Raw genomic sequence first — 24,652 nt, forward strand, 5'->3', positions numbered from 1 at the left:
TAAGCCCTAGTCACTAGAGGAAATGCAAAACATTGGAGTGAAGAATATAGGAGATGGCAGATGATTTCTCCTTTAAAATGTAGGGGGATGGAGAAAGATGTCAAGATGAAAGACTCTGGAGAGACTAGCTGACCCCTGGAGTTACAGCCAGAACCCATACACATGCAGAGGGTCCCAGTACTAAACACCATTTGTGATTTGTGGTCTAGTCAGCAATTTGTGACCTTTGTTCTAGGTTCCAATAGAATATGGTTGATAGTCTTACAAAGTGGTGCTTCTTCTTTGTGCTTCTGCTCTCTGCAAATATCAATCCAGAGCTGAACAGACTGCATCTTATGAGCCCAAGATTCAGGTTAGGCTGAATCTTAATATAAACAACCAGTTCTCTGAGAATTTTCTAGAGGAGATACAGACATTTTTAGTATTCCTTAAAAGAAAAAGAAAAAAAAGTTCTAACTTAGGATCCAGTCATTGAACATTTGCTGAAGATTAGGCTCAAATCTATTGATTTTGTTTTAATGATACTGAATAATAAATGTGGAAGTTGCTCAGTCATGTCCAACTTTTTGCGACCCCATGGACTGTAGCCCACCAGGCTCCTCTGTCCATGGGGATTCTCCAGGCAAGAATACTGAAGAATACTCAAGCATACTGAAGTGGGTTGCCATTTCCCTCTCCAGAGGATGTTCCCAATCCAGGGGTTGAACCTGGGTCTCCTGCATTGCAGGCAGATTATTTTACCTTCTGAGCCACCAGGAAAGCCTGAATAATAAACAGTGCAACTATTAAGAGTGTAGGTTCTGTGGACACAGCTGGGATCTAGATTCAAATCCTGGCTCTGTCGGCTGTTGAATCCTGCATATGTGGTTTAACTTCATTGAGTCTCACTTTCTTCATCTATACAACAGTGTGTGTGTGTGTGTGTGTGTGTGTGTGTGTGTGTGTGTGTGTGAGTACATGCTCACTAAGTCATATGTGACTCTTTGTGACCCCATGGACTGTAGCCCGCCAGGCTCCTCTGTCCATGGAATTTTCCAGGCAAGAATACTGGAGTGGGTTGCCATTTACTTCTCCAGGGGATCTTCCCAACCCAGGGATCGAACCTGCCTCTCTTGTGTCTCCTGCATTGGCAGGCAGATTCTTTACCAGCTGAGCAGCTCTGCCTTATAAAATTGTGGTTGAAACTAAATGAGATAACCCTAGAAACACTCTGCACGTGGCAAATATTCTCTAAATGCTAGTGACTATGTGTGCAGGTGTAAGCTGTGTGCTAGGAAATGTGAGAATGAGTAAGATACAGTCTCTGCTGTCAAGTGTCTCAAATTTTAGCTACAGAGATAGGTATGTAAAGAAGAAATGAAAATGCAGTGTTAATCAGGGCCAAGCTCAGAGTATACACTGGGTCACTCTATTGGAGCAGGAAGAGAAGGGCATTTAACTTTGTCTGCAGAAGGAAGACAGCAAAAGTCTTGCCAAAGGAGAGAGAATGCAAGAGTGAGTCTTCAAGAGTAAGGATTAATGGGAGTTGTCCACACAAAGCAGAGGCGTGTGGTAAGAAGTCAGGCTTTCCAGGCCTCAGCCTAGCACGTGTAAAAGCTTGGCAGTAAGAGAGAAGCTGGCAGTTGAGGGAGTATGAAATGGATAAGGAATAGTGGAGGCCCCAGCAAGAATAGACAGTGGAGAGGTAAGCCGGGGGCAGATCATGCAGGCCCTTGGCTCACATGCTAGGGTGCATGATCTTTGAACATCTGGATGATGCGGAGTCTTAAAGGCAGGAATGTGGTCAGATACATATATTCCAAAAAGATTATTCTGGCCACAGAGTAATGAATCACAGAGGGCAAAATTGGTGATAGTAAGACCTGGTGAAAAATGCTGGTGCCTTGGACTAAGATGATGATGATCTGTGGAGAAGAAAGAAAGAAGATGGATCCAAAATGAGTTAGAACCTGATGACTGATTAAATTGAATTAACGAAGGAGTCAAAGAAGCTCCCAAATTTAGGACTTGAGCAATTGGGCCAGTATTGAAATACCCAATAGCCAGAGTAAGCACGTGTCTAAGACCCAGCAAATTAGGGCACCCAAAATGTGAAAACATTTTGGTTTGGGATATACAGTAGTTAGACAAGTTAATCATCATAGGAACATCAGAACTTTTGTGGCTTCCTTACCTTTTTTATGAAGTAGGATTGTTTTCATTTGAGAGAGAGAGTCATAATCTTTTCATTGCTTAGAGTCTCCCAAAGGGGAGGAGTCCAAGGCCTTAATCCTTCTCTAATCTGGGCAGTGAGTGGTTATCATTTCACTGAGAACATGGATACTGAAGGAGGAGCAGTTTGGATGTCCTGCCTCTGTTATAATTAGTGCTACATGATGAGAATGGCATAATTAGGCTGGTAAGGGACTGGCAATCAGGTGGCCTTAGGGAGACACCATTAAGCTGATTCTTGTCATTCAACTTAAGTAGTGGAGCTTCCCTTGTAGCTCAGTCGGTAAAGAATCTGCCTGCAGTGCAGGAGACATGGGTTCTATCCCTGGGTTGGGAAGATCTCCTGGAGAAGGAAATGGCAACCCACTCAAGTATCCTTGCCTGGAAAATCTTATGGACAGAGGAGCCTTGTGGGCTGCAGTCCATGGGGTCTGCAAAGAGTTGGTCATGACTGCAACTAACACTTATTTACATCTCAGTCAACATGCTTCAATTGTGCTGCCGTTGCTAACAGAGAAATAAGGAGAGCCTGTTTGCTGACAAGAGAGATCATGAATGCAAATTGATATCATGATTAAAGATATGGCCTAAGGTAGGGGTTCTTAACCTGGATCCTAGGGAAATTTTGAGCCTCTGAAGTTATATTCAGAAGTGTGTATATGTGTGTATAATCCAATTTTGTAGACAGAAGTACCACAGCTTTCTTTAGATTTTTCATACTGATCCAATTTTGTAGACAGAAGTACCACAGCTTTCTTTAGATTTTTCATACTGGTCTTTGATACCAGAATGGTCAACAACCACCAGTAGATTTACTGTGAAGTAAATTCAGCTGCTTCTTCAGTTTCTCACTTGGGATTCTTCCAAGGCTCTTGAAGGAGTCCTACCATTTTTGTATTGTTTTTACTTAAAGGGAATATTCCTCTCAAATCACATAAAGTCTTTGTACCCACAAAATCTATATCTACCCCTGCCAACCACAGATTAGGAAACTACCCAACATGAGTTAGTATCTGGGAGTGAATGCCATCCAAGAGAAATGAATGCCAAAGACTGTACTAGGAAAGGAAAGGCAGAGTAAGAAATGCCCATCAACTAAAAAATGATTACTTAGGGAGGAGGAGGATCAGACCACATTGTCGAGGAAACAGAAAGGTGGTTAGCCATGTTCAACATGAATGGGAGATCAGGAAAGAGGAAAATAAGAAAGTGATTACAAGAGTAGCTGGGTGATCAGTGGTGATCAGTGGACTGGCTAGAACAGAAAGCTAAGTGTTTTGTTTGCCTTTCTGGACCAGTAAAAGTGGTAGTTGAACAATTATAAGTGGTAGTTATGGTCTATAAACATGCAAGGGAAGTAGAAGTACCTACAGAAAATGCTAATCTTCATTGTTCAGTTAAAGTGATAGTCAATAAAATAGATTCACTGTAAATGTGGAATCTATACCGAATTGAATTTAGATGGCACATATATACTTTTCAAAATGAATCCTAAATGTGTTCCATGACCAGGCAAAGACTTTGAGTGACCCTTGTCCCCCTCACCCACTCCCCCTGACCGCCTAATCTTTCTTTCCTAATCTTGTATCTTAATCCTCTTACTTCTTGAATTTCCATATTTGTGTCCCATATCTCTGTCCCCAAATAGAAGCCATAGGAGTGACCATTGGATATGAAATGTTTTGAATTTTAAATTTATCCAGAACCAGTAATCCATTATGGTTAATTGAATGTTGTCTAAAATTCAGGGCAAGGAAACATCTATTTGAACCAGAATGTTCTAAATTTGCCACCCTGGCAGCTCTAAAGTTGATTGGTTTCAAGTGGGCAAAACTGGTTCATGCTGACTTACCCTGTATTAGGAGGTTATTACTTTTTTGACTGTGAAATGCAGCCATAGCAGAGATACATACTCAAATTTGCTGATATATAAATGCCATCTTACAGTGTTTCCACAATAACTGCCTCCTGGGATCATTTTGAGATAGACTAATTTCATTACAGTTCCCAAATTTATTTCTTCAGTGATTATTCCTTTGAAGTTTTTTGACTTATTAGTTATTGAAATATTTATTCATAATTGTGTCAGTATGAAAAATCTGTTACTTGAGGACAATGATTTTGAATGGCTACCATGACAAAATTTATAAGGACATGGACGAATAGCTACAAAATATCGGAATTGGTTTGAAGTTTCTAGTTCAGTTCAGTTGCTCAGTGGTGTCTGACTCTTTGCAACCCCATGGACTGCAGCATACCAGGCCTCTGTTCATCACCAACTCCCAGAGATTACTCAAACTGATGTCCATTGAGTCAGTGATGCCATCCAACCGTCTCACCCTCTGTTGTCCCCTTCTTTTCCCACCTTCAATCTTTCCCAGCATCAGGGTCTTTATAAATGAGTCAATTCTTTGCACCAGGTGGCCAAAGTATTGGAGTTTCAGCTTCAGCATCAGTCCTTCCAATGAATATTCAGGACTGATTTCCTTTACGATAAACAGGTTGGATCTCTTTGCTTTCCTCGGGACTTGTAAGAGTCTTCTCAAACACCACAGTTCAAAAGCATCAATTCTTTGGTGCTCAGCTTTCTTTATACTCCAAATCTCATATCCATCCGTGACTACTGGAAAAACCATAGCCTTGACTAGACGGACCTTTGTTGACAAAGTAATGTCTCTACTTTTTAATATGCTGTCTAGGTTGGTTATAACATTTCTTCCAAGGAGCAAGTGTCTTAATTTTATGGCAGCAGTCACCATCTGCAGTGATTTTGGAGACCCCCAAAATAAAGTCTGTCACTGTTTCCATTGTTTCCCCATCTGTTTGCCATGAAGTGATGGGACCAGATGCCGTGACCTTAGTTTTCTGAATGTTGAGTTTTAGGCCAACTTTTTCAATCTCCTCTTTCACTTTCATCAAGAGGCTCTTTAGTTCTTCACTTTCTGCCATAAGGTCAGTGTCACCTGCATATCTGAGGTTATTGACATTTCTCCTGGCAACCTTGATTTCAGCTTGTGCTTCATCCAGCCCAGCATTTCTCATGATGTACTCTGCATATAAGTTAAATAAGCAGGGTGACAATATACAGCCTTGATGTACTCCTTTCCTGATTTGGAACCAGTCTGTTGTTCCATGTCTGGTTCTAACTGTTGCTTCTTGACCTGCATACAGATTTCTCAGGAGGCAGATCAGGTGGTCTGGTATTCCCATCTCTTGAAGAATTTTCCACAGTTTATTATGATCCTCAGTCAATAAAACAGAAGTAGATGTTTTTCTGGAACTCTCGCTTTTTCAATGATTCAACGGATGTTGGCAATTTGATCTCTGGTTCCTCTGCCTTTTTAAATCCAGCTTAAACATTTAGAAGTTCATGGTTCACATATTGCTGAAGCCTGGCTTGGAGAATTTGAGCATTACTTTGCTAGTGTGTGAGATGAGTACAATTGTGTGGTAGTTTGAACATTCTTTGCCATTGCCTTTCTTTGGGATTGGAATGAAAACTGACCTTTTCCAGTCCTGTGGCCACTGTTGAGTTTTCCAAATTTGCTAGTATATTGAGTGCAGCACTTTCACAGCATCATCTTTTAGGATTTGAAATAGCTCAACTGGAATTCCATCACTTCCACTAGCTTTGTTCATAGTGATGCTTCCTAAGGCCCACTTGACTTCTCATTCCAGGATGTCTGGCTCTAGGTTACTGATCACACCGTCGTGATTATCTGGGTCATGAAGATCTTTTTTGTATAGTTTTTGTGTGTATTCTTGCCATCTCTTCTTAATATCTTCTTCTTCTGTTAGGTCCATACCATTTCTGTCCTTTATTGTGTCCATCTTTGCATGAAATTTTGTTTCTAGGAATGACCTGAAATTAATTCAGTAAAAAGCAGCAATTTGTTCTTATTCTTTGTTTTTTCACTGGCAATGTTCTGGGTAAGATATGATTTAAAACATTTTTAATGATAAAGAGAGACTTGCAATATTATTGATTTGTAATAATATTCTCACTGACAGAAGACTAAGCATCTGTTAAGATATGCTTTGTAATGTAAGCATGTAAGTTTTAAAAGTTCTAGTTACTTAATACTTAGCTATGGTTTAACATAGAAATGCTTAATAGATAAACACTTAAAGATAGTTTAAGCACTTTTCTATTCATTCTTTCTAATAGTAAAGCTTAGCTTTACTTGAGTCTAATGAATTCCTTCTTTAGTAGGTGATATTTGATTCAGCAAAGCCAGTTAAATACAATCTACCTAGATACCTGTTGATTATATCATTAGACTGGTAAAAGATATAAATCAGTTTGACTACAAGTTTTGTTTGAATTGGATTTGGAAATTTGTAAATTATTTGGACCTGACATTTTGTCCAGCTCTCAGCCACTTACTTATATAAAATTATAAATTCTGGAGTTAAATATTTTTATAATTGCATTGGTCTCAATTGTCATTCAGCTTTGTAATTATTTTGATGAACCTAACTGTACAACTTATGGATGCCAAAACTTTATCCCAAATAAATACATGTTAACATTTTGCCTTTAGCCAATAAGAAGAAAGAGAAAGAGCGCCCAGAGATCTCTCTTCCTTCAGACTTTGAACATACGATTCATGTTGGGTTTGATGCAGTCACCGGGGAATTCACTGTAAGTAAGCTTCTTATTTTGTTTTGTAAGGCATAAAAAAATTCCTTTGTGAAAATCAGTTTCAAAGAAGAATTGCCATGTCCCAAAATATCAGACTTGATGTTTTTGGTGACTTCAAGGAAGATGGACTTTGCCTAGACTATCACAGGTGGAACTAGAGAGTGGCTTTAGAATTGGCAAAATTATTTTGTTCATCGTGACAAAAATGTCTAATTGTGGTTAGCCTTCAACTTGATTAAAAATGCTAATTTCCTATGGCACAGGGAGCATAGTCTAGATAGACTCAACTTGAGATTGTTCTTTATCACTTGAAGTGAATCTGAGAACCATTGACTCAACTTGGCCAATGAGGACAGTCTATCTGAATAATTCAGGCTTTACATTGGATCCTGGATTACCTAGATAAATTAACCACACTAACCAAAAATCTCTGTAAAACTGACCTTTTTTCCCTTTGATTTCAACAACATAGCTTATTTTTATGCTTATATACAGGTATATTTTATAGACATTCAAAACAACAAACCTCATGTTTCAGAAAGAAATATTGATGGGTGTATTGTGTGCTTTAGTGGTTATATACTTACTTTATATTTGTATTTATAATAAATACCAATAAGAATTTCCCAGAAAGGCTATAGCTATAGATCCAGTCTTTCTTTGGATATTGGTAGTGCCCAAATGGCACATAATCTCAGATCTGATATATTACGCCTGTTTTTTTTTTTTTTTAAAAGATCTAGCATTTTTCTTTTAGATGGATAAAGGAAAAGATATGGGTAGAAATATGTCCTCAGGAAAATCAAGTACTTTTTCATACTAGTAAGGACCTCAGTCAAAATGTGCCTTCTGAGATAATGAGTAATTTTGAATGCATTCTGGAAAAAAAATCTTTGATAGAACCATCTCCATTGATTCTTGGCTTCTTAAACCAGAGAGAAATTTAGATATTAAATACGTAAATTTCCTATTTCATAACATGATGGTTAGTGAGTAGACTTTGTCAAAAGATTAAATTTTTGAAAAGAAGGAACAAATTAATTTGATTTAGAGAATCAAACCATGTTTCTAAATTAACAGACAAGTTATCTTTTTTCTTAATTCCAAAAGTAAGCTGTGTGAGAATGAAATGGAAATTGATTAAACATCTTAGTCTTGTAAAATGATATAAACTTATTGTATGTTCTCAGTAGCAAGTAGAAGAGAACGTTAAGAAGTACTGACATTAATAAAGTTGAGATAATGGTTTAACCAATTTCATCAATGAAATCAGAGACATTATTTAAATAGCTTTGAATTTGAGCCCAGTCTCTGTTCTTTGCCATATTTGAGAATATTCTGTTAGCTTCACTTAGAAAATGTAACCTCACTGTCACTGCTACCACTGTTATCACCACTACCAAAACCAACAAATCGTTATATATTGGTATTTTGAATAATCTGAACAAGTTTAGATTTTAAAAATAATCGTGAAGAGATGACTTTTTTTCTGACGTTTGAAACAGTAAAAGCACTTAATCATTACAAGTTTTCTCTTAAAATACTTCACGTATTTAAGAGCTCTCTTTCCCAGTTTTGACCTTTTTGTTTTCTATGTGCTTTTCTTCTGTTTTATTGTCTTATTTCATATTTCTCTTTTCTTTTATTCTTCCTTTTTGTTTTTGGATGTGAAAAATTTCCCCTCCACTATTCTCATGTGATATAGTCTGGTTCCTTTCCAATTTTTAAATATTTTTTCACTTTTTCTTACTTGTCTGACATCTTATGATACAATTTTTCTGTCTTTTCTTTCCTTTGTTCTTTATGGGTTTTGAATGGAAATGAAAGAAAGTGAATCACAGCATTTTGCTGACTGTAGATCAGTTGTTTTCACTTTGCTATCAATTAGAACCCAAAGAACCAATCAGAGCGGTGTGGGGTAGCAATATGTGATGGGCAGTCTTTCCAATCATGAAAAACAGCTCAATGCAACTAAACCAAACCAAACAATAACTTTTCCCCTCTTCTCAAAAATCTAATATTGAAATAAAGTGTTTGATGCAGTTGTTAGAAATCCATTGAATATGGATAAGACACAGGCTAAATTTGGAAATCTGATGTACTTTATTGTCATCATGATAATCTTTTATAACTGTCTGACCCCACATTATTTTTTTTTAATACCAAATTCTTTTTTTACCATCTTAACCTGTGATTTATATTTACTGACTTTAACAATACCAAACGATAATAAGCTTTTAAAAGTCATTTTATTGGTAGGATTTAGAATTAAGTCTTAATTGCCCCCAATCCACTAATTGATTATGTATATGTGCGTGTGCATGTGGAGGGGGAGGGACATATTACTAAATTTGCCCACTGTAGTTGCTGAGGTTGAATTTTGAGCAATTGGTTGAACTATCTAGTCCAGTTGCATCCGAAGGGCCTATTAGTTAGAATATTTGGACACTGATTTGGTGTATTGCTTGGTGCTTATCCTTTGACTAATTGGCCCATAAAACCTTGTATACTTGGACCCTGAGGTTAAAATTATTGGTTGGGAGATGAGATTTGGGGTATGAAACTATTACAAGTCCTTACCCTTTATCTTGCCATTTTTGTCCCAAATACTTCAGAACTCCCCCTTCCAGACATCTAGACCTGTGACGGTCGCTTCAAGTCAATCAGAGGGAAAAATGGTATGAGTGATATAAATAATCATTTCTTCTGATAAGATAAATGCTTGGCCTGTTGTATCATGCTGCCATTCTCCTGGGCTACACTGGATAATCCCCAGCTTGATGTACATCTAGTTGTTATTACCTACATGGTCAGGCCTTGACATGTGCTCCTGCTTCTGATGCTCACACGTCTAGGTCTTCATGAGCTATCTGACTTCTGGGGTTTATACCTCAATTTGGAGTAATGAGATGGCTTTCTGTTTACATCCCTTTGTGGCATACATTCAGATTTAAGTGTTAGGTCTCATTGATGAACTGGTTTATCTCAACTTAAAAAAGGAAAAAAGACATTATGTCAGCAGCATAGTCACATGGTAAGTATAGTTGTCTGGAGGATCTTTTGCAGTTGACAGCAGTTATTCCTGCTGTCTAGTGATCATAAGACTATTATCACAAAAGTTTAGAAGTGCCATGAGAATTTATAGTAACTGCAAATATTCTAATGATTATGGTAATGATCATGCCAGTGACGTCTGCTCTAGTGGTTATGTGCAATGCATACCTAGTTTTGTAACACTTAATAACTCCTTTGGCCATTACAGTATTAACCAAATGCTATTAATTGCACTTAGAATCAGAACTGGGATCATGCATGGGCTCCTGAGTTCAAATTTTTGGCTTAAAGCTTTAGCATCAAATTGCGTGATGAATGCATGTAAAAGTGTCCTTTTCACTGTGCTTGGAGTAACCCCAAATGCCAGGGATCAAAGACCTGTATCCCAAATCAAACCAGTTGGGTCAAAGCATGTTTCTGTAGTGTTGTAAATAATATCTTTATTTAGACAAAGGTGTTACCTTATGTCTCATCTTATTATGTGGGAAATGGGACTTTGGAACAGCAACATTAAAATGGAGATTGTTCATAATATGGTTTGAAATGAAATGGTTTCCCTTCCCTGGTCTAAATGACTCAGAAATTCAAACATAGAGTCTGGCTGTGTGGGAAATCCTTAATCTAGTTTTTTCTAAGCCAGCCATGACTTTAGCTCCAAAATATAGGAAAATCACTTTAATGAGGTCAAGGTTAAATTCAGCATCACAATATAAATCTTCGTTGAATTTTAGCCATGCAGACACTTCCCATGTGAAATTGAAAACGGTTCACCAGAATTGGGAACTGAAATTTGTAAGTTCATCACATGGCCACTGGCTACCTGTGATCACCCAGTTGTAAAAGATAACTTACAAATTATTGTTGAAGCTTTTCATGATGCCATCCTTCTTTCCTCCAAATTCATGTTTCTGCCTTTTGGTAATTTCTCTAGCCATGTAATGGTAACTCTTACAATTGCTTATTTATGGAGGAAGCATCTGGCCAAAACTGGAATTACTGCATCCAAACTTTGGAACATTGTCGTTTTCTCTGTTTTCTGAAATCTGTTGTCCTGTAGCCTGTCCTGGCCCTGATTTAGTTAATACCTCCCTATTCTCACAACCGCCCCACTTTAGAAGGGATTACCCCCTCCCCATTCAGACCCATTGGTTTCATCTCCTCCCACCTTCTAAGTTGTCCCACATTCTGTTTTAACTTTCTTTTCTTTCTTTATTTACGTCCATTACAGCCAGATCTCTATGGCTCACAGATGTGCCCAGGGAAGCTCCCAGAGGTGCGTCACAGGCCCAAAAGAAGCTTGCATCAAAGTGCTTCTTTGAGATGTCATAGCACTGCAGCAGCAGGTTCATGTGTGTGCAGTAGAGTTGTTGCTTGGCTTATCTCACTTTTTTGTTGTCATTCCCAAACTCTGGAGGCCCACGTCACACATTGTTTTGCCGAGACTTCATAGGACAAAGCCACGTAAATTGTGTCTAGATGCACTTCAGGAATAGTGTGTCTGTTTCTCGCTCCAAGTTGCTCTTGGAGGTTGGATAATTATGAAATGGGGGCATCCATAGGCCGAACATGTAGGAAAGGATGCAAAGCTCACCTCCCAGTGTAATCTTTGCAATTCTCCTTGGTTAGAGTGCCAAGTACTCCCTCCTCTCTGCTCTAAATGCTTTGGATGATTGCAAATTTTCACAAGGCTTTGGCTTGGTTGCCACAGTCCCCAGGTTCTATGTGGCCAGTGAATGAAGCAGGGAGGAGGGGATAGAGGGAGGAGAGGAGAAAGCTGCAGAGAAAATACCCAAAGCAGCCTTGACTATTTAGCACTCCTGTGGTTATTGCTCTGCCATGATTCTGTTTTCGTCTCCTCTCAATCCCTCTTTAAAGTTCTAGGCCCCCCAAAAATTGCATTTGATAATCACAAAATATGAACTGACCAAGGGTGAGGCTTTCCTTTTATTCTAAGAGATATTCTGATTACAACATGCTCAGAAACAGCTTATGTTATTCTATACATATAAATCCTATTGATCTGAACTATACTATGCTGTGCACAAATTTAGAGAAGTCTTGCTATGTCTGCCCTGAGTCGCCAGAAAAAAATAAGCTAAGCCGTAAACATCATTTCATGGATGAGCAGAGTTAATATGGAGGTGATTTTCATGCGCTTTTTTTTTTCTATCACAGTCATACTCCCACCCACCCTTTTTAAGTTGGATCCTAGTTTTACCTATGTGTTTTAATTAGAGAAGAGAATGATTGCATTATTAAGTTACTAACTTTAAATCTAGAGTGTAACTTCAGTTTCCCAAGTGTAATCCTACAGGTAGCATGGGCTTCTTGGTGAAGAACTTTACTGGAACATGAAAATGCAGCTGCCGAATGTTCTGAGCTGCCATTCTTTCCCTTTGGTTGTCCACAGGGAATTCCTGAGCAATGGGCACGATTACTCCAAACCTCCAACATAACAAAGCTGGAACAGAAGAAAAACCCCCAAGCTGTTCTAGATGTTCTCAAATTCTATGATTCCAAAGAAACAGTCAACAACCAGAAATACATGAGCTTTACATCAGGAGGTAAGAATAAATCTAAGATATCAAAAAGTAAAGGAGAAGGAATTCCCTGGTGGTCCAGAGGTTAGGACTCCATGTTTTCATTGACATGGACCTCGGTTCGATCCCTGGTTGGAGAACTAAGATCCTACAAACTGTGCAACACATCCAAAACAAACAAACAAACAAAAGTCATTTCAGTCTCAGAACTTCAGGATTAGAACAGAAAGCCTGGAGGGCATTTGAAGACAGTTCAAGCTCCTTTTCCAAATGACTTCAACATAAGTCAGCCAGAGGATAAGTTGGAAGTTGAAGTTAATGTTAGGAGATTTATGGTATTTGAGTGATTTTAGAGCTCAAACAAGGAAATTGTCCAGTGAAGTAGTAGTTGTCAGTTTGAATCAGCAATCACAATTGTTGTTTTGACTCTTCACTGGCGTGAAGACACTCAAGTCACTTAGGATCAGGCCTTGTGATGTGTTCATGAAATAAGAGGTGTCTGGATCAAACCCTGCTCTCTTGAAATTTATTTTTTTATCTCTTTGATCATTGAATTGCACCATGATGACACAGCACAAATTTTATGGTTGCTGGATTATTTTGATCAGACCTCAAAATTAGACTTACAAAAAAGACATATGTCTTGGTATTTATAAGAGATCAAAATGGCTGTGTTCCTCCTGCCTTATTTCAGCTTCATTTGCTAGCATGTGACCTGGCCTTTGATACGTTGATGTCCAAATTTGTACGATAAACAACTGGGTTGCATCTCTAAAGCAATTTATTATTTTACATCTAAAGGAAGAAGAGAATACTATCATTACAGCTCCAGCTAAAAAATGCCCCTCCCTCTTGGCATTGGTTTTAATACATAGGGCAGATTTGCAGAATTTATTCTTTATTCCATGTTGCAAAATCACTTCAGTCGTGTCCGACTCTGTGTGACCCCATAGACGGCAACCCACCAGGCTCCCTGGTCCCTGGGATTCTCCAGGCAAGAACACTGGAGTGGGTTGCCATTTCCTTCTCCAATGCATGAAAGTGAAAAGTGAAAGTGAAGTCGCTTAGTCATGTCCAACCCTTAGCGACTCCATGGACTGCAGCCCACCAGGCTTCTCCGTCCATGGGATTTTCCAAGCAAGAGTACTGGAGTGGGGTGCCATTGCCTTATTCCATGTTGCCACTGCTTTTTAACCATTTTTATGTGTCGAATTTTCCCAGCTTACAAAGATGAGATCCTGAAAACTAGGTTAGAACTCAACAGTATCTGAGCTACTGCTGTATTCTGAAACTCACCATGTGTTTTCTTGGTGCTCTCATGTTGTGACTAATAGCATAGGAAGGGGAGGGAAGGAGCAGAAGGGGAAAAGAAAGCAGGGTGGAAGGAAGGAAAGATTGGAAAGGAAGGAAGGAGGGGAAGAGGGAAGGAGGAAGCTGAGGAAAAATTGTGAATATAGATGAGTAGAGTCATACCAGTCAGAAGTAGGTAATCTCAGCATTGCTCAGTATAGGTGCAATTCACTGGAGGCCTTCATTAAAACCTATAAAATGGGGTGGTGAGAATATGGTGATGATGCAAGGGTGTGAACTATTTTAACAAAAATGTCATTTGTCGTGATATCTATTTAATACTGAATTGACAATTTTCCTTCTGGTCAAACACATGCGGTTTTTTAGAGCATAGTCTCTCAATGAGGCGGTCTTTATAAAACAAAGGTAATATCTTTATCTTCACTTTTCAGATAAAAGCGCACACGGATACATAGCAGCCCATCCTTCGGTAAGTGAAAAATTGAAAATGGTCTTGTATGATTGGTATTTCTGGTGGTCCAACAGAATATAATTGTGCAGGACTAGTTTTTAAATACACATAGAGTCTTTTAAAAATAGTTTAAGAGGTATAATTTAGAATGATAAAATTCACCCTTTTAAAGTGTACAGTTTGATGAGTTTTAGTAAATGTATATACCTGTGCCACCATCACCATAATCCAATTTTAGAACATTTTCATCACCCATTAAGGTCTCCTAAGTCTGCCTAGAGTTAACCCCATCCACCCCACCCCAGCCCTAGGGCATCACTAATCTGATTTTATGGATTTGTCATTTTGGACATTTCACATAAATGAAATAATATAGTATATGACCTTTGGGGATTGACTTTTCTCACTCAGCATATGACCCAATTAAGTAAGTCTTATCACTGTCTCCATTTTACAGATGAGATTCAGAGAGGTGAAATAACTTGTCTAAGGCCATACCACTACATCTTTTGGTGTCACCTGTTCCAACAAACTGAGATGAAGTGGGGAGGGGAAAACTAAAAGTCCCATCGATAGTTTTATCAGAGAAGTGACTGGAAAATAAGAAACTTAGCTCAAGGGCCTTGAAAGTGCTATAGTATCTGAAAGAATACTCATACAGAGAAAATCGTCTTAGACAAGGCTTCTCTTTGTATGAGTTTCATTCTGAAAACCTGATAGAAATAATTTCCTGCCTTGTCTGCTTCCTTAAGAGTGAAATATTATAATTAGCATTAGTGAAAGTTTCCTAACTGCTTATTCAGAGTCATGGATAATCAAGCTAATTCTTCCTTTTATAAAGGACAAATGCTGGCCTGCTTTGATGTCACCCTGGGCAGTCAGTGTGACAGCAGTAAATCATTACTGGTGAAAATTAAAGACTCTCAAATAATATGGCAGTTCCTCAAAAATTTAGAAGAAAATTACCACATGAATCAGCAGTTCCACTTCGGGATATATACCCAGAAGAACTGAAAGGCGAGTCTTGAGTAGGTATTTATACACCCATATTTATAGCAGCAATGTTCACAGTAACCAGAATGTGGGAGCAATCCAAGTGTCCATCAACAGATGAATGAATAAACATTGTGGTATATCCTTACAGTGGGTTATTAATCAAACTTAAAAAGGAAGGACATCCTTACATATGCTACAACATGGATGAACCTCTAGGACATTATGCTAAGTGAAACGATCCAGTCAGAGAAAGAAAAATACCATGATTCTGCCTATATATAAGGTACCTAAAGTAGTCAGTATCATAGATACAGAAAGTGGTTGCTGGGTGAGGTAGAAATGGGGTGTTGTTTAATGGGTACAGAGTTTCAGTGATGAAAATAATTCAGGGGATGAATAGCAGTGATGGATGCACAGCAATGTGAATATACGTAACTCTCCTGCACTGTACACTTAAAAATGGTAAATTTTATGTTATGTCTATTTTATCACAACTAAAGAGAAAACTTAAAAGAATAAAGGCTCTGGACATGAGTGTTTGGTCTTTTCCTCCACTTACAAGCGGAGGCCACTTTGGGAAAGTGGCTTGATTTCTGTGACCCTCTCTTTCCTCAGCCTTAACTGGGAATACTAACAATACTTGCTTCCTAAAACATGTGTGACTATTGAATACGATAATGCATATAATATACTTAATACATTTCCTAGCACCTACTATGTCTTCATTAAATGTAAGCTACTACTGCTGCTGCTTTTAGATGGCAACGAGGATGAAAACTCATTCTCTCCACACGTGAGACTTGCATGAGGCCCTGGTACTGGTGTCTTAGCTCAGAATTCTCACAACAGAGCAGAAGGTAGCCCTCCTGTTCTCACTGCTCATTGCCCTCCTGCTGCTTCTTTGCTATGACAGCTTCCTGGACTCCATTGAAAACAGTGCATGAAGGAAGATGCTAACAAAGTGAGAAAGACAAATGCCAACCTTCCATCATCAACACATACTTTACCTCCCTTGATTTAATTACTGTCATTATTGTGCAATACAAGATAGATATGTTGACAAATAGTTGTTATCTCTTTAGGGAGGTCAGTTATTTTGAACACCAACTTCCTAGGATGGTCCATTGACCTTATTTTTAGCTTGCTTCTATTGGCTTTACTTGTAGAACTAAAACTAAATCTATATAATGTTCAAAATATTCCATCAGATTGGGAAAGAAACTGATGAATTCACTGTTGGAGTTAAGAACAACTGGATATTTACTTTATAAAACATGTATCTATCAAGTGCCTCCTTGTCAAAACTAGGAAATTTAGAGCTCAGTCAAGCAAGGGAAGAGAAGTATGAACATAAAGAAGCCCAGTACCATATGGATCATGTTACACACCATAAAATATTTCCCTTTTCTATGAGAATTCAAAGAAAGGAGCTACCTTTTATCTGGGGAGGAATAAAGGAAGCAGGCCCTTTTCAAGGGCTTAAGCTCAGTGCCTAGTACAAAATATGCACTTGGCACATATTTTGAAGGTTGACTTAGAAAAATGCTTCATAGAAAAGGTGGAATTTGAACTCGATCCTAAAGTTCAGATGCGTTTGGATCTGTGAAGATACAGAAGGGTTTTCTTGGCAAAGGGAAAGCATGATAAAGGGCAGGGTAGTGAAGAGAGCAAGGGGACAAGGGGGTATGAGTTTGAATGAAGACTGAGATGCAAGAAAAGGAATCGTAGGAGTTCAGCTTTGAAAGGCTGGAGCCAAATCATAGAAGCCCTTAAACAGTATTCTAAGGAATCTGATCTAAGTAAGTGTACAGGGGGAAGCCCTTGAAGTTTTGTGGAGCAAGAGAGTTAAGTTATTAAAGCTTATGAAGGGTGATTTGATCACATGTTCACAAGGAATTAAGGACAGAAGGTAAGACTGGATGAAGGGAGACCGACCGGAGAGATATTGCAGGCATCCAAGGCCAGAGGTGATGTGGGCCTACGTGAGACAGTGGCAATGGGAATGGAGATTAGATTTAAATTCCAGAGATATCTAGGTTACTAATTAGATGTTGGAGGAAAGGTTGAGGTCAAAGATAATTGCAGGTTTTGCATGATATGTGGGTGGCCAAAAAGATGAGGACATTATCTTCCAGGAGGTGCATATTTCTGTAAGAAGATGCTGAGTTTCCCATCAGGCAACTTGAGTTCAAAGGGTTGGCCAGATTCCCAGATGGAGATAATTGATTAAACTACTTGACTAAGGGTGGGTTTCTATTGATCAGATGAACTAAATTTGGAATCTTAAGGTCACGTTGGATCACTTCTTTGGGACTCAGTAACTTAGGACTGGGGAATTGCACTTTATGTACTTTTTATGATTTTAGGGGAAGATTGTACTTCACACTGCTTGTGCTTTTGTTGCATTAGAAACACTTCCAGTAGACCTAGCTATCCTATAGGATGTGACTTCATGGGACTGACTACGCCTTCTAGACATAGCCTGAATTGTTTACAAGTTTCAGCATCTTCTAGTAGCCTGGATGGGAATCAAAATAGAAACAATGTTGTAGTCACTAAATGTGTTAAACTAATGGCTATATAATTAATATGGAGTTAATGATGCCTCCCATTGTTGTAGGAATCTGATTTGCTTCTCACCCATCACAGCTTCTTTGGTATTAGTGTTATTAAACACTAAATATTGTTCAGGGACCTACTCTTCAATCTGAGGCTATTTTGACATTTGTGTATATTTATTGTACTATCAGGGCTTCCCAGGTGGTGCTAGTGGTAAAGAGCCTGCCTGCCAATGCAGGGGACACAAGAGATGCGGGCTTGATCCCTGGGTCAGGAAGATTCCCTGGAGGAGGGCATGGCAACCCACTCCAGTACTCTTGCCTGGAGAAGCCCATGGATAGAGGAGCCTGGAGGGCTATAGTTCATAGGGTCCCAGAGGGTCAGACACAACTGAAGTGACAGCGTGCACACACACACATTTATGCCATATCCAGATGCATGCTCTTACCCTTAGGCACAAAATAGCCCTTTTCTTGTTGACAAACTGTCAGCAGTCAACACAATGATAACCTGCCTGGTACAAATTCAAGGCTTTATTACCAATTAACTTGATTTTTACAATATATTCATTGATTTAAAAAACATTAAAACTCGAAAATGTTACATGAATAGTTCACTGTTTGTGAGCTCAGTGGAAAATGAAAGGAATTTAAAAAATCTCATGGTGCTTAAATCCTGACCTGAATTTATCTCTGAGTGTGGGCAGGTCCAGGCCACCAAACTGCAGACAGTTCTGCTGATGTGTAAAAGATGAAATTCCCTCCTATCCCTACGTGCTTAAATATCTTATCTCCCTTTTCTCATTTCTGAAGAAAAACAATGAATAGTTAATACCTGGTCTTTGTTTTTATCCTAAGAGTACAAAAACAGCATCAGAGCCTCCTTTGGCTCCTCCCGTGTCTGAAGAAGAAGATGAAGAAGAGGAAGAAGAAGAAGATGACAATGAGCCCCCACCAGTCATTGCACCAAGACCAGAGCATACAAAATCAGTAAGTCCCAAGTGACTGTTTCCAAATGATTCAACAGATGTCCTTTGAAACAATCCTGGAGTTCAAAACTAGTTGATGGCCCAGTATCTATTGAGCATCTGTTTTCCCAGAACTAGAATGAGTGAGTGAAAGTTGCTCAGTCATGTCCAGTTCTTTGAGACCCCATGGACTATACAGTCCATGGAACTCTCCAGGCCAGAATACTGGAGTGGGTAGCCTTTACCTTCTCCAGGGGATCTTCCCAACCCAGGAATCAAATCCAGGTTTCCTGCAATGATAGTTCAGTTGGTAAAGAATCTGCTGTGATGCAGGAGATCCTGGTTCGATTCCAGGGTCAGGAAGATCCCCTGGAGAAGGGATAGGCTACCCACTCTGTTATTCTTGGGCTTCCCTTATGGCTCAGCTGGTAAAGAACTAGAATATAAGATACAAATTTGGTTGGGGCTACTGTTTGAAGATACAGATTAACACATAACAGTGACAGAATAATACCAAACAATATATAAATAAGTGCTAAATTTTAAAACCATGGCAGAAGTTAAGCTAGAGAATGAAATTCATGGGAATCACGTAGGAACTATTGCATCAGCAGAGGAACCAAGACCGCAATTAGCACAGCGTGTTTGGGGAACCTCAAAAGACTAGCGCCTGAGAGCTTTCAAGGGCAATATACTTGAAGCTATGTAACGTTCTTTTTTTGAAAGAAATCAGTTGTCTTTAAAAGCTTATTAGAGGCTGAGGGGCAGGGTGGAGGGAGGGATGAATAGGTGGCACACAGAAGATTTTTAGGGCAGAGAAAATATTCTGCATGCTACCATAATGATGGATGCATGTCATTACATTGTTTAGTCACTCAGTTGTGTCCGACTCTTTTGCAACCCCATGGACTGTAGGCTACCAGGCTCCTCTGTGGGATTTTCCAGGCAAGAGTACTGGAGTGGGTTGCCATTTCCTTCTCCAGGGGATCCTTCTGACCCAGGGACTGAACCTGTGTCTCTTGCACTAGCAGGTGAATTCTTTCCACTGAGCCACCAGGGAAGCCCACATGTCATTATATACTCATCTAAACCCACAGAATGTACAACACTAAGAGTGAACCATATGGTTGTTGGATTGAAAGTGATGAAAAATAGGTACTTGAATATCATAATTCTATTGATCCAGTCTGTGTGTGGCCAAAAATGTAATAGCCCAATGCTACCTTTATTATAGTTTGCTCTTCTAGTTCCTCCTGCTTGACTTCTGTAGGTAAAAACTGTTCAGTAAATACCTCTACAGAAATTGATACTCCTGGAGGCTGCCATCTCATATACAAGATGATGGGATACAGAGAAGGCATTTCTGGAAAGAAAGAATCAAGGGGGAAGGTCAAACATAAATTTTGAGAATTAGAAGAGAGATAGCAAGTATGCTGCTGCTGCTGCTGCTGCTAAGTTGCTTCAATCGTATCCTACTCTGTGCAACCCCATAGACGGCCTCGTACCAGGCTCCCCCACCCCGTCCCTGGGATTATCCAGGCAAGAACACTGGAGTGGGTTGCCATTTCCTTCTCCAATGCAGGAAAGTGAAAAGTGAAAGTGAAGTCGCTCAGTCATGTCCGACTCTTAGTGACCTCATGGACTGCAGCCCACCAGGCTCCTCTGTCTATGGGATTTTCCAGGCAAGAGTACTGGAGTGAGGTGCCATTGCCTTCTCTGGATAGCAAGTATACTCAGACCCTAAAACTTTAGGAAGATGATGTAATTATCTAGGATTATACAACTATTTAGTTACAGAATTTTCACTAGTATTTGTATCACCCACACTCAGTGATTTTAGATTAAAGGGACATTGAATTTATTGTTGTTGTTGTTCAGTGACTAAGTCATGTCTGACCCTTTGCAACTGCATGGACTGCAGCACACCAGGCTTCCCTGTACTTCACTATCTCCCAGAGTTTGCTCAAATTCATGTCCATTGAGTCAGTAATTGAGTATATTAATGATCTACAAAAATTGATACTTCTAGAGTCATAATTGTAAAGGATACATTTAATAATTATGAAAGTACATGATAATAAATCATTGTGTGTATGTTTTTAAAAAAGAATGAACCACATGTAAACTGTGGACATTCAGTGATTCTGATGTGTCAATATTGGTTCATCAATTGTCTTTAACTTGTAACAAAACTTTTTGTCTTTAAGATCTACACTCGTTCCGTGGTTGAATCAATTGCTTCACCAGCAGCACCAAATAAAGAGGTCACACCACCTTCTGCTGAGAACGCCAATTCCAGTACTTTGTATAGAAATACAGATCGGCAAAGGAAAAAATCCAAAATGACAGATGAGGAGATCCTAGAGAAGCTAAGTGAGTTTTTTTCTGCCATCATCCATTTCTTCATGGGAGTGTTTCTTATAAACCACTTTGAGTGGGAATTAAACCTTTAAAAATTTGATCCTGCTTATAGACTCCCTGACGTCATGAGATAAACAGTTTGAGATGCACTGTGTATTTTAAATCTCCAACCCCCCTTACTCCTAATTACACAGAAACCAAATATTTTCACTTGAAACAAATCAATTTAGGGGAAAACTTCACTAAATGAATTAAGCAGTAAGTTTTATTTTAAGATTATACCTCCTCCCAAAGAGATGAAACAGTCTGATGAAAAATATCCTATGATCATACCCTAGGGGCGCCCACCTGATCAATCATGATAAATAATTCAACCTCAGAAACCAACACAGTCAGTCAAAATGGGCAGCCACAATAAAATAGCCCTTTCTCTTAATTTAGGTACATTGCTATGTGGACAGGAAGTCAGGGCAAGCTGATGCTTTCAACCTCCTCCTTGCAGTGTTATTAGTGTATCCATGCTTGTGCATACACAGTTGCTCCATTTTACAAAACACTTCTTTTCCAGTTACCTTTCTGGGCCAGAAAGATTAAAAAAAAAAAAATTCTCTGTTGAAAAGAGCCAAAGTTCTGTGAAGCATACTCATTAAACTCATACTTCAAAGCATCTAACAGATTGCAAGTTTTCTGCACTTTGTGCCTTCAATCTAATTCCTACTCATCCTTCAAACCTCAGCTCAAAAGATGCCTCCTCAGGAAAGCTGTCCTTTTCTCTCTCAGTATGAGTAGAGGAATCTTTTTACTGCCTTTATCATGCGATGGTTTGATAGCATCACCGACTCAATGGACATGAGTTTGAGCGAACTCCAGGAGTTGGTAAATGACAGAGAAGCCTGGCATGCTGCAGTCCATGGGATCTCAAAGAGTCAGACACAGTTTAGTGACTAAACTTTGAACTATTGTAGCAAATAATCCCACTGTACTTGTCTGTCTTCTTCACTAGACCAGGAGCTCTTTAAAGATGAGATTGTGTCTTCTTTTCCCACATGTCCAGCTCTAATAAAGTGCCTGGTACATAAAAGGACTTAATGGATGCTATTTGATTGAATGGGTGAAAAAATGAGTAAACAAGTGCCTCTTCACCGGGTTCCTACTTGTCTGTTCTATGCCAGAGTCTTTTGGAGGAAACAATCAAAAACAATTTCCTGATATTAAGAAGCTTACAATTTTATTTGTAACATAAGGTTTAATAGTGTGACACAATTAAAGAATAGGACGCCATCTTGTTCATGCAACAGTCCTTCTAAAAGAACTCAGAAAAGGAAGAGAGCAGTGCAGGCTATAGGTCACAGGAAGACTCTGCAGAGGTGGTCGGAGGGCCAGTTTGCCCTCCAGGGGACATTTGGCAGTATCTGGAGACATGTTTTTTCTCACAGCACAGGAAATGCCACTTGCATCTAGTGGATAGAGGCTAAGGGTGCTTCTAAACACTGTAATGCAAAGGATAGGCCTCCTTCCTTTCTCCTCTGCAGCAAAGAATTATTCAGCCCCAAATGTCAACAGTGCTGATGTTGAAACATTCTGAGACAGAGGTATTTGGGAAGGCTAAGTTTCGGGTTACAGTAGTCAGTAAGTGCTCAGAACTGGAATTGAGCGTTTAGCCAACTGACTTTACTGTACATGATTAAATATACCTCTTTAGTGCTGATACCAACTATTTCCTGAATAAAAGCAGAAATCATTCCCATTTACTAAGTGCCTTCTCTGCTGGCCACTTTACTTACATTTTCGAGTTTAATGTTCACCATAATTCCTTGTGGTAGATTTTCCTAGCCTCATTTTACAGATCAGTGAAAGTAAGCCTCAAAAAGCGAAAGTTACCAGATCACCAAACTAATGCATGACGTACCCAGAGTTGAAGTGCAAATCTCTTTGCCTTTGAAGCTTGTGTTATTTCCATTATTCAGTTTACTTCTGCATATGCTGGCTGTCTGTTTGTATAAAAGGGATGAATAAAGGAAAGAATTGCCTGGATAATTTCAGTTCAAGTATTCTTGGAATACTTAATGCCTTAGTTTTCTTTATTTTACACGTCCTATTATATCAGATTTTTAAAATATAACAGCTTTGCTTTAGTAAAAATGATTATTTGATACCTATTACAAATCTCAATAGATTTGTAATGTAGGCACAGCCCATGCCAAAGTGAACTCCACTATAAGTGGGGAAAGTGGGAAGGGTGGCCTCACCTTCAGTCTCAGGAATCTGATTACTGTGAGGTGAGTAGCCCAGACGACAGAGCTGTCAGGCTGTTGTGAGGGCCAGCCCTTGGAATCATTCATTAATGGCTGAAATGAACAGATCATCTTTCAGTTTTACACAGATGGATAGCCTGGGTCTGGCTTGTTCATTGTGGTCTGGTCTGAATTTGATGGAAAATAAAGAAACCCCTACGTTTTACTGAATTTTTTCAAAAGGTGCTGACTGTCAGCAGAATTGTGCAATCCTAGAAATTGGTTTCGGACTTCCCTCTTTTGGGCCCCACAAACACCTCCTTCTCTCGCCACCCCCTCCCCAGCTGAAATTCCCCACTGAAAATTCTTTCTCTTAATTTACCCTGAAATAGAGCCAATATGAGTTTAGAGAGTTCTTTTGTTTTTTGTTTGGTTGTTTGCAGAAGTCAAAATGTTCATTATGCCAAAGAGAAAATCTTTTCATGGATGGACATCTTAGTTTATTTTATATGTAGGACAACACATTGATTGACTTTTCTGTCACTGAAACCACATCATGAGCCCCATTTTTAAATATTAGTATTTAGTGATTTCTTAAATCCTTGTCCTTTACAGTGAATGGTTTGTTTCTCATTTAGGAAATTGCTCTGGTTGGAAGTTTTTCTGGTATTGCTATCATTTTTTCCTTTTGATTTTGAGTGGCTGATTTTCATCACTTTGTGCCTATTATGTCACAATGTTTTTTTAATCCTATCTTTACTGTAATTTATGAATACAAATTATAATGGCTCTGATGAAAGAGGTCACTGTAAAAGCTTGTTTTGTAATTCAGAATTGTAAACAAGGTTTCCTGTTCACTCGTTTTGCATCAGTAGATGGCAGCACACACTCTCCTGTGACTGATAATGGACCTGGAGGTGCCATTTTATTTGAATAGCAGTTAAATTCAGAAACAGGAGCACATCAAAATGGCCATCTTTTGGTAATTCTTATGGGACTTCCTTGATGGCTCAGCTGGTAAAGAACCCGCCTGACAATGCAGGAGACCTAAGAGATGTGGGTTCAATCCCTGGGATCCCCTGGAGAAGGAAATGACAATCCACTCCAGTATTCTTGGCTGGGAAATCCCATGGACAGGGGAACCTGGTGGGCTGCAGTCCATGGGGTTGCAAAAGAGTCAGACACGATTGAGCATGTGCACACATATACACACAGTCCTTATGAAAGTATTCATTCCCAGTTTTTGTTATTGTTGTTTTTATCCTGCATACCACAGAAATAAAAGTTAAATCATTTACTACCATAAAACCTTGTTAACTAATG

General features: G+C 39.0%; 1 protein-coding gene across 1 annotated transcript in view; it reads left to right on the top strand.

Moving 5' to 3' along the window:
• Window positions 1-24,652, top strand: part of PAK3 (p21 (RAC1) activated kinase 3) — a 114,417-nt gene that overhangs the window by 38,212 nt on the left and 51,553 nt on the right. Inside the window, exons 3-9 of the mRNA XM_052663029.1 lie at window positions 6,756-6,856; window positions 9,472-9,534; window positions 11,139-11,183; window positions 12,321-12,474; window positions 14,193-14,230; window positions 18,625-18,756; window positions 20,942-21,107. Of these exons, the coding sequence (XP_052518989.1) occupies window positions 6,756-6,856; window positions 9,472-9,534; window positions 11,139-11,183; window positions 12,321-12,474; window positions 14,193-14,230; window positions 18,625-18,756; window positions 20,942-21,107 (699 nt within the window). The remainder of the gene's footprint in view (window positions 1-6,755; window positions 6,857-9,471; window positions 9,535-11,138; window positions 11,184-12,320; window positions 12,475-14,192; window positions 14,231-18,624; window positions 18,757-20,941; window positions 21,108-24,652) is intronic.

This window comes from Budorcas taxicolor, chromosome X, assembly GCF_023091745.1.
Source record: "Budorcas taxicolor isolate Tak-1 chromosome X, Takin1.1, whole genome shotgun sequence".
Lineage (NCBI taxonomy): Eukaryota > Metazoa > Chordata > Mammalia > Artiodactyla > Bovidae > Budorcas > Budorcas taxicolor.